The sequence below is a fragment of the Ornithorhynchus anatinus genome, chromosome 16, assembly GCF_004115215.2.
Source record: "Ornithorhynchus anatinus isolate Pmale09 chromosome 16, mOrnAna1.pri.v4, whole genome shotgun sequence".
NCBI lineage: Eukaryota > Metazoa > Chordata > Mammalia > Monotremata > Ornithorhynchidae > Ornithorhynchus > Ornithorhynchus anatinus.
The window spans coordinates 18,233,895-18,245,103 of NC_041743.1; the positions used below are offsets into that span (position 1 = coordinate 18,233,895).

The 11,209-nt window shown below is 44.3% G+C and overlaps 1 protein-coding gene across 1 annotated transcript in view; it reads right to left on the bottom strand.

Moving 5' to 3' along the window:
* The window catches only part of LOC100087841 (complement factor H-like), a 121,460-nt gene extending 115,251 nt beyond the window's left edge, over positions 1 to 6,209 (bottom strand). The window contains exons 1-3 of the mRNA XM_039914354.1: positions 6,142 to 6,209; positions 3,939 to 4,053; positions 3,492 to 3,596 (exon numbers count right to left, since the gene is read on the bottom strand). Coding sequence (XP_039770288.1) covers positions 3,492 to 3,596; positions 3,939 to 4,053; positions 6,142 to 6,209 — 288 coding nt within the window. The remainder of the gene's footprint in view (positions 1 to 3,491; positions 3,597 to 3,938; positions 4,054 to 6,141) is intronic.
* Between the last annotated feature and the right edge of the window lie 5,000 nt (positions 6,210 to 11,209).

Genomic DNA, 11,209 nt, shown 5'->3' on the forward strand with positions numbered 1-11,209 from the left:
ACTCCCTCCTGCATTGACTGTGTGCCCCGTGTGGGACGGGGATTGTCCCAAGAGCTGGTACTGCATTTACCTCAGTGGTTACTACAATCCTTTGTACTTCAGAGTTATTTAAACTGGCTGCCTCCACCTTCATCTTCTCCCATTCTCTCCTTGAATCTCCATTCTGTCTTCTAACCTCCCTACTCCACTGGAGCTGCCTCTGAAAGGTCACCGAAGATCTCCTTCTTGCAAAATCATCAGCTCTGCACTGTACTAAGCCACTTGGGAGAGTACAATACGACAATCAACAGATGCATTCCCTGACCACAATGAACTTGCAGTCTGGACAGGGGGAGGCAGACATTAATATTAATTGATGATTAAATTACAGATATGTTTATAGGTGCTGTGGAGCTGGGAGGAGGAATGAATAAAGGGACAGGTCAGGGGCGACGCAGAGAGTTTTGAAGAAGAGAGAGGGGCCTAAGTCAGGGAAGGCCTCTTGGAGGAGAATGTGCCTTCATTAACGGTTTGAATTGGAGGAGAGTAATTGTCTGTTGGATTTGATGAGGGAGGGGGTTCCTGGCCAAAGACAGGACGTGGGCCGGGGTGGGCAGCGAGATAGATGGGATCAAGGCCATGGTGAGAATATTAGCATATAGAGGAGCAAAGTGTTTGGGGCTGGGTAGTAGTAGTAGGAGAGTAGTGAAGTGAGGTAGGAGGAGGCAAGTCAACTGAGTGCTTTAAAGCCAGTGGTGAGGAGGAGTTTTTGTTTGATACGGAGGTGGATGGGGCAACCAATGGAGGTTCTTGAGGAGTGGGGAAACATGGCCTGAACTTTTGTGCAGAAAATTGATTAGGCCAGCATAGTGAAGTACGCCCCTCTAATGCTAACTTTCTCACCGTGCCCCCGATATCTCCTGTCTCATCCCCGACTCTGGCCCACAGCCTGCCTTTGGCCTGGAATGCCCTCCCTCTTCAAATCTGACAATTATTCTCCTCACCTTCAAAGACTTACTGAAGTCACATCTTCCTCCAAGAGGCCTTCCCAGACTAAGCCCCACTTTTCCTCATCTCCCACTACCTTCTGCATCGCCCTGATTTGCTCCCTTTATTCTGTCTCCTCCACCCAGGCCCCAAAGCAATTATGTATTTATCTGTAATTTTACTTATTTGTATTGATGTCTGTCTCCCCCACTCTACACCTGAGCTCACTGTGGGCAGGGAATGTCACTGTTTATTGTTTACATTGTACTTTCCCAGTGCTTAGTACAGTGCTCTGCACATTACTAAGAGCTTAATAAATACAATTGAATGAATGCATAAGTGACTGGAGTGGGGATAGGAAGCTGGGCAGTCAGCCAGGAGGCTGATGCAGTAATCCAAGTGGGATAGGATGAGTGATTGGATTAATGAAGAGGAAAGGGTGGATTTTCGTGATGCAGTGAAGGTGAGGCCAGGATTTAGTGACAAATTGATTATGTGAGTTCAATGAAAGAGAGGAATCAAGGATAATGTCAAGATTATGGGCCTGTGAGACAGGAAGGATGGTGGTGCCATCTACAGGGATGGGAAAGTCAGGGGGAGGAAAAGATTTGCCTTTGACACTAGACCACCCTCTTGTCCTGGAAACATTATCCAACCTTGATTTCAGTGATATCGTCCTCTTGTGGTTCTCATCTCATCTCTGCAGCATCTCTTCCCAATTTCAGTCTGTGGGCTCCTCCTCTGACTTACACCCTGCTACCTGTGGAAATCCCTCAGGGTTCAGTTCTGGGTCCCCTTTTAGTTTCCATCTACATTCCTTCCTTTGAAGAACTGGCTAGTTCCCATGGCTTCAACTACCATCTCCATTGAAGATGATTACCAAATCTTCACCTCCACTTGAAACTTAACATGTCCAAAACAGAACTTCTCACCTTGCTACCCAATCCCTGCCCTCTCCCTGACTTTTCCATCACTGTAGACAGCACCACCAACCTCCTTGTCTCACAAGCCCTTGGCTCATCTCTCTTATTCTGCCCACATATTCAATCTGTCCCCAAATTCTGTTGGATCAACTTTTATAACATCAGTAAAATCCACCGTTTTCTCCATCCAAAGTGCTTGCACATTTATCCAGGCATTATCCTATCCCACCTTGACTACTGCTTTGACCTCCTTGCTCACCTCCCTGCCTTCTGTCACTCTCCACTTCAGTGCATTCTGCACTCTGCTGCCCAGATCATTTTTGTACAAAACTGTTCAACCTGCATTTCCCCCCTCCTCAAGAACCCCCACTACTTGTCCATCAACCTCAAACTTGTCCATCAAACATTGATATTGACTTACTGAGACATTTGGGTGTTGGTGACCATCCATTCTCCGTGCATTCAAATCTAGTCCAGCCTGCACGGTCAGTTGGGTGACCAGATCGAAAACGATGGTTACATCTGTAATACCTTATTACTCCAATTTGTGCAGGATATTGATGGCTATTGAATTCACGGTACATGTCATAATAGCTGTGCATTTCTACATTTTCTATTTCTGGATGTTCACAAGGTCTGACTTGGAAAAATAATTTAAAAATCATTTTTATGAAAATCACTTTTTCCACCAGCAGTCATTCAACACAATCAGTTTGACTCTCAGTGCAAATTCGCAGGACTTAATACTGCTCCCTCTTCCATGCTGACCCATGCCTGTATTTCTATTTCTAGCAGAGTTTATTTCCATTTGAGCAGATAATCACTCTTGAGAGGGCTTTCAACCTTCACAGCTGGAGACAGGCAACTTAGTTTCTGCGCACATCATTCAGTTCCCTGCTCACAGTCAGTCCCTCACCCAAAATGCCTGAATGTCTGATGATAGTGGAATTATGGCATAGCCAGGGGCACTGAATAGCACTAATGCTCTCGTTCTAAGAGAGGAAGCTCCTCCCCTTCCTTCTCTCCCAACATGGCTACTTGCTTGGTTTTCCTTCCACAGCCCACTTTTTCAACTGGGTCACAAATAGGCATTCCATAGAATTTTAAAAATTCCATGTGTGAAGGGGATCCAAATGCCCAATGCGCCCAGGCATGCTTTGTCAAGGAGCTTAGGATGGAAGAAGGGGCCGAAATAAATCGAGAGGCTGACAAAGTTCCAAGAAAGAGATCACCAAGTCCAGCAGCTGGTCTTAGAGCAGAACAACTGTCGAATGCTCAGCTGTTGGGGCTCAAATCCTCCCAAAGCTGCAGTCGTTGGCAGGAGATGCCGGTGACAGTCCAGAGCCACTTGATATCCACCTAGACTCTCAGCATCCACTTCCCCCTGATTGCAAATAATAGAGCCCTAGGCTTGCCTGCCTTTATCACCTTTATCTTCATCACCTCCTCCTCTTTTGCCCATTCTGCCGCTCCCCAGCTCACATCTTGTGGCCTCCGTCCCTCATATCCTGTCCTTCGATCAAATTCTTTCCTTCTCTTTTCTTCCCTGTCCTGAAAGGTCTCCCATTGAGTCCATTTTCTGTTCATTGCTTTGTTTCACACTCTCCTGTCTTTATCTTGACCCGATAAAGTTGCCTTTACAAGAAGACCGTCGCTTTTCTTTAATTTTCCTAATTTGGCCAGCGAGTCAAATGACTCTACAGCTACCTGTAAAACATAAGTTTTGTACTTTTCAGGGAGAAACTTCTTTCATCTTGTTCACTGAAATCCTTCTTGCTAGAACCAACTCCCATTATCTCTCTGCTGCCTCGTTCGCTTTCTTCTGAAAACATTTCTTCAACATTCTTGAACTCCGTGGCTAAATCAACCTTCAGCGTATTTTACTCCTTGCTGCAAATCCCAATTATTTGCATTATTTTTGATTTATGTCCTAATCAATCCTCGAAGTACGAGTATTTCTTTGCCTCTACCCTAGGAGTCCTCTCCAATCTCCCTCCATTATTCCCAAGTTCACTTGGAAAATCTAGTCTCTAAAAAATAAGACTCAACCTTAAGGCTTGACTGGAAAACTTCTGAGACCTGTAAAGCCCAGATGAAAAAGTCCTCTAGGGCATGTTTTGGATTTTGATTTCTAGCCGAACAACACACCTGAATAATGTCTGCACTAAACAGGAAAGAACAGACATAATCTTCAATGGGTTGCAATTTTAAAGCCATTCATTCATTCATTTGTATTTATTGACTGATTACTGAGTGCAGAGCACTGTACTAAGCACTTGGGAAAGTATACTGCAACAATAAATGGTGACATTTGCTTCCCACAACAAGCTTACATTCTAGAGAGGGGGAGAATACAAATAAAGAAAATTACAGATATGTACATAGGGAAGCAGCATGGTGTAGTGGCTAGAGCATGGGCCTGGAAATGAGAAGGTCATGGGTTCTAATCCTGACTCCACCATTTGTCTGCTTTGTGACCTTGGGTAAATCACCTGACTTTGCTGAGCCTCAGTTACCTCATCTGTAAAATGGGGATTGAGACTGTGAGCCCCACAGGGGACACAGTCTGTATCCAACCTGAATTTGCTTATATCCACCCGCAGTGCTCAGTTACGGTGCCTAGAACGTTTTAAAGCGCTTAACAATTCCATTAATTATTTAGAGAAGCAGCGTGGCTTAGTGGAAAGAGCCTGGCCTTGGGAGTCAGAGAATGTGGGTTCTCATTCCGGCTCTGCTGCCTGTCTGCTGTGTGACCTGGGGCAAGTCACTTCCCTTCTCTGTGCTTCAGTTACCCCCATCTGTAAATGGGGATTAAAACTGTGAGCCCACGTGAAGACAACCTAATGGCCCTGCATCTACCCCCAGCACTTAGAACAGTGCTTGGCACATAGTAAGTGCTTAACAGATACATCATTATTGTTATTATTATTACATTAAGTACTGTGGGTCTGAGAGTGAAGAAGAGCAAAGGGAGCAATCCAGGGCAATGCAGAAGGGAGTGGGAGATGAGGAAAAAGGCTTAGTCCTGAGACGTCTTGGAGGAGTTGTGTCTTCAATAAAGCTTTCAGGGGTGCTGAAATTTCCAGATTTGAGGAGGGAGGGCCATACCAGGCCCAGAGGCAGGACATAGGCTAAGGGTTTGGTAATCAGGCAGGCAAGATCAAGGCATAGTGAGAAGATTAACACCAGCAGGAGCAAAGTGTGCAGGGTGGGTTGTCGAAAGAGAGAAATGAGGTGAGGTAGGAGGAGGTAAGGTGATGGAGTGCTTAAAAGCCAATGGTGAGGAGGTTTTTGTTTTGATATGGAGGGGATGGGCAACCACTAGAGTTTTTTTGAGGAGTGGGATGTAGAAAAAATGATCCGGGCAGCAGAGTGAAGTATGGACCAGAGTTGGGAGAGACAGGAAGGCTGGGAGGTCAGCAAGGAGGCCGATGCCGTAATTCAGGTGGGATAGGATGAGTGACTGTATTACTGGGGTAGCATTTGGATTGGAGAGGAAAAAGATGGATTTCAGCGATGTTCTTGAAGATGGGACCGACAGGATTTGGTGATGGATTGAATATGTTGGCTGAATGACAAAGAGGAGTCAAGGATAACACGAAGTTCATTGGGCTTGTGAGACGGGAAGGATGGTGGTCCCAGAGTTTTTGTGGAAGCTAAGGAGCTTTGTTTTTGGGGTCATGTTAAGTTTAAGGTGATGGGAGGATATACAAGTAGAGATGTCTTAAAGTCAGGAGTAGATGTGAAACTGGAGAGAGGGAGAGAGATCAGGGCTTGGAGATGTAGATTTGGGTGTCCTCTGCCTAGAGGTGAAAGAGATCAGGGCTTGGAGATGTAGATTTGGGTGTCCTCTGCCTAGAGGTGATAGTTTGAAGCCATGCGAGTGAATGAGTTCTCCAAAGGAAATGGCTGACTACCCAATTAGCTGACCTATGGCTTCACAGTGGTGACCAAATGCGTTCAGTGGCAAAGACTTTGAGTTTGACATCCCAAGAGCCTCATCTGAAAGGTCGTGCCAAGTGTATTTAAAAACACAGTCGCAACACCAAATTGGCTCAGTAGATTGTGTGGGAAGAGAAGGAAATGACCTCCAAAGCTGTAAACCTCTGGCTGTGCTCATGCAAACTGTGGGGGATAAAATGTGAAGCGGGTGAGGCATAGGGGTATTTCAGCTTTTTACAGGGTCCTTCTGGGCATTCTGCCAGGGGGCCAGGGGCCACTTGCTGTGGGAGAATTTAGAGCTGGTCCAGACCCAGTCTCAAAGACACCGGCATTGCTTGCAGATACCAGGAGGAGGAGTTGCTTGAGGTCCTGGCTCATCCTGGCTAACAGCAGCCCAGGAAGAGACACAGTAAACAAAGAGATAAGCAGCTCAACAGTACTTGAAGGAGATGAGGAAAGAAGCCCTAGTCACTGCCCCCGTACCACAGCTATATTGACTCTCAGGACCAAAGTCTTCTTCTCAAGACACGGTAGGCAGTGGGTGCCCTGTGCACTGGGACTAAACCCAGAAAATGCCACCCTCTTTCAGTTTCTAGACATCTAGACACTACCCCCACTTTTAGCAAAGTAGTTCAGCTACTGAATAATACTTCTGATATTTGTTAAATGCTTACTATGTGGCAAGCACTGTACTAAGCTCTGGGGTAATAATAATGATGGTGATATTTGTTAAGTGTTTACTAATATGCCACGCACTGTTTCTTAGCACTGTGGTAAATACAAGGTAAGCAGGTTGTCCCATGAGGGGGTAACAGTCTTAACCCCCATTTTAGAGATTCGGTAACTGAGGCACAGAGAAGTTAAGTGACTTGCCCAAAGTCACATAGGCTGATAAGTGGCGCAGCTGGGATTAGAACCATGACCTCTGAACGCCCAAGCCATGCTCTTTCCCCAAGCCACGCTGTGACTGTGGAATTTTATCTTATCTTTAGCTTATCTCCGCAGCTAAAGCCTCATTTTCCCCTTTTCCCTCTGCTCCTCCACCTCTCCCTTCCCATCCCCACAGCACTGTACTCGTCCGCTCAACTGTATATATTTTCGTTACCCATCTATTTATTTTGTTAATGAATTGTACATCGCCTTGATTCTATTTAGTTGCCATTGTTTTTACGAGATGTTCTTCCCCTTGACGCTGTTTATTGCCATTGTTCTTGTCTGTCCATCTCCCTCGATTAGACTGTAAGCCCGTCAAACGGCAGGGACTGTCTCTATCTGTTGCCGACTTGTTTCATCCCAAGCGCTTAGTACAGTGCTCTGCACATAGTAAGCGCTCAATAAATAAATACTATTGAATTTGTTAAGTGCTTACTTTGTGCCAGGCACTATACTAAGCGTTGGGGTGAATACAAGTAAATCAGGTTGGACACAGTCCCTATCACCCGTGTGGGGCTCATAGTCTTCTTCCCCATTTTCCAGATGACAACAGTGAGGCACAGAAAAGTGAAATGACTTGGCCAAAGACACAGCAGACATGTGGCAGAGCTGGGATTAAGGTCCATGACCTTCTTTGGTCCCAAGCCCGTGGTCTGTCTAGTAGGTCATCCTGCTTCATTACAAGATGGTCATTTCCCACATGGGGCTCACCGTCTACATAAGAGAGAGGGCAGGTATTGAATGGCCCATTTTGCAAACAAGGGAAGAGAAGCATAGAGGAAATTGTGTTTTTGCCCAAAGTCAACATGGCAGGTGAATGACGGAGCCAGAATTAGGATACAGAGTCCTCTGACTCCTAGGCCTGTGTTTTTTCCACTAGGCTACACTGCTTCTCAATAGTCAGAAGAATCTGGGTTCTGATCCTGGCTGGGGTACTTTTTTCGCTTCTGTTGACCTTGGGAAGTCACTTCACTTCTCTTTACCTCAGTTACATTACCTGTAAAATGGAGATTAAGACTGTGAGGCCCCATGGGAGACAGGGACTGTGTTCCAAACCTGATTAGTTTGGTCCCATTGTTTAGGACAGTGCTTGACACAAAATAAGTGTGTAAGGAATACCAAAATTATGATGATGATGATGATGATGATGATGATGATGATGATGATGAAGGCTTAGCAGATTCAGAACCCTCAAGTGTAGGAGCAAGAGAAGGGGTCCTCTTTTAGAGCAGGTATGGGCACTTGATACTTATCATTCCATCCAAATTCCTCAATACTTTATCAATTCTAGGATGTGTCGGGGGCTTTTTTGGCAGTTTTACCCCCGTATGAGCAAACTGTTTTTGAATTGTAACATTCCCAAAGATGAAAGTGTATGTAGTTGTTCCAAGGGAGATAAGAAATCACAAAAGGTAAAAATCACATTGTAGACCCTAAAATTGCTTATCCAGCTGAATAATTGCTTATCCCAGCATACTTCTTTAGTATCTAAAATAGGTCTCATTTCTTGGTATCGTCTCCTCCTGGACTCCCTATAACCAGAGTTCACTCAGTGTTATCAGAGAGTCTTCATGAGCTTCTGTAGATCCACAGTTCATGGAAGAAGCTCGTCATCTACCATTTCCTATTCAAAAGGCCTCACCTCCAGATTGTTACAATGGGGTGGGGAGGTCTGGAACAGACTGCTGCTACTGAAGGTACTGGATATTTTTGTAGTACCCATTAGAGTGTCTAGCCATGTGGAACTGGAGCCTCTCACATGGCCTGCACCATGCTGACAGTTTGGATTATGCTACCATTCAGCATTTGATTACCATCGGAACCATCGGTCAACATACTAAACAATGGACAGACTCAGATTACAGCTGAGAGAGGAGGCACGGGTCCCTTTTCCTTACCAGAGAAGACACAGGGAAAAAAATATTTCACAATGCTCCAATTCACAAAATAATCCCAGAGACACACTAAAATGATATATAAAAGCCAAATCTTGGATGAGAGAATGATCCATAGTTCTGGTTTACCACTGCATTCACTCTGGCTTTAATTTTATTACCTTTTTTTTATCCAATTTGCTTCACTTGGATCTGTACCCTTTTGGGCACTTCATATTCACCCACCGTCAGCCCCATTGCTCTTATGGATGAATCAGTAGCTTATTTTTTATTAATGTCTGTCCTTCCCCTCTAGACTGTAACGTTGTGTGAGGGGGACAAGTCTGCCATCTTCGTTGCACTGTACCCTCCCTAGCACTTAAATACAGTGCTCTACACATGGGAAGCATTCATTAAATTGCATTGATTAATTGGAGATAAACAGATTCTATTTGGGGCAGAAGCTCTGCATTGGCTAGGTTATTTTGACTACAAATAGATAGTCTTTACATTCAGGACAGAGTGTCTACTCATGCCTAAAGATCAGGACTGATTTTTAGATTCTCTTATTGTTACTAATTAGATTGAAATCATATAATGAAACTACACTAATGAATTTAGGCTTAACTAAACTAATCTATGGCATTTTTCATACCTGTGCCTTACAATAATGAAGAACAGAGAAACATTTATAAAATCATAGTTTAAAAAGTCACAAAAATTATAATGCTAAGAGTGTTGGTTCTTGCATTGAAACACCTTCAAGTAGGAACTGATCACATGTAGCTAAGCTACTTTGAGACTAAAAACAGAAACCCTCTGATGGCTGTTTTCCATCGGTGGGATTTCTGCCAATTATTTTAGTTGACTTTCTAGGGAATAAGAATTAAAATGATTCCCAAGGCCTTATTTCCTCTTCTCCTACTCCCTCCTGTGATGTCCTCACACTTTGATTTGCTTTGTTTTTTCACCCGTCCATGACCCCCAAAGCACTTACGTCCACATCTATTATTTATTTATTTATACTAATGCCTGATTCCCCCTCTAGAATGTAAGCTCACTGTGGGCAAGGAACAAGTCTACCAACTCTATTATACTGTAATGATAATAATAATAATAATGGTATTTGTTAAGCATTACTATGTGTTAAGCACTGTTCTAAGCATTGGGGAGATACAAGGTTATCAAGTTGTCACCGGTGGGGCTTACAGTTTTAAATCCCCATTTTCACAGATGAGATAGCAGAGGCCACATAGAAGTTAAGTGACTTGCCCAAAATCACACAGCTGCCAAGTGGCAGAACCGGGATTAGAAACCCATGACCTCTGACTCCCAAGCCCGGGTTCTTTCCATTAAACTACGCTGCTTCTCTCCCAACAGTGCTCTCTCCACTACAAGCCCTCGATAAATGTGATTGGTTGATTACACCCATCCCCTATATGGAAAATCTTATTCAAATCCTTAGCAATTAATTAATGTGGGGGTAGGTGGGTTGACATATTAAGATTGTTTGAGAGCATTAATATCTTTCTGAGTAGCAATAGGATTTCATAATCCTTTGACAAGAAATTCAGTGATGAAAGAAATAGCTAAATGTGACAATGACCTAGACAAATTCTCATTTGTTTACACAGTACGTACAGTAATCACAAAGTAAGTCAATCCTAATCACATTAATGAATGCATGTATTTATTGTGCACTTGCTGAATGGAAAGCACTGAACTAACTTCTTGGGATAATATAGACATGATCATCTAGACAAGATCGCTCTCCTCAAGGAGTTTACAATCAGCCTGGGAGACAGACATAAATTGCAGGTAGGGCAATGTGGGAATAAAAGAAACACAATTAAACAATTTGGGGGTACTTTTCCAGAAAGTATGATAGCAATTTTCACTCTATTTCCCATATAAATAAACTGAGGACCTTCCCCAGATGATAATCTTACCTGTGCAGCACAGTAAGACATGATAGAAAAAAAACCAATCCTTTACAGAAAATTCATTTTTAGTATCTGAGAAGAGTAGGAGGGAACCATTTAGTGGCCAATACTGTGATTTCTTGATAACCCACTCTTCCTTTTGAGGGACACCTCTAAAGGGAGCTGGTTAAGCAGTCCACAAATAAAAGCAGTGACTGGTGGCCCCACCCATTAATTACCATAAACGTTGGAAGGTCTGGCAATTCCTCTAATCTCTGGCCTGACATCAGACATGATCAGGTCTCTGCTCTCAACTCCACCCTCTCTACTCATCTCAACTCTCTCGCCCCTTTCCCTCTGCTGCTCTCGCTCCACTAACCCACAAGCCCTGGATCACCTCCTCTGTCTGCCTCCTACGCTCCTATTGCTCGAGCTGCTGAGCGCTGCTGGCGAAAGTCCAAGCACCAAGCCAACCTCACACACTTCAAATTTATCCTTTCCTGCCTTAACTCTGCCCTCTCCTCCACGAGGCAAAACTTCTTCTCCTCCTTCATCGACACCCATGCCTGTCACGCCGCCAATTGTTCTGGACCTTTAACTCTCTCCTTAGGCCCCTGTTCCTCCCCCTCCCCCATCGCTCACCCCCAAT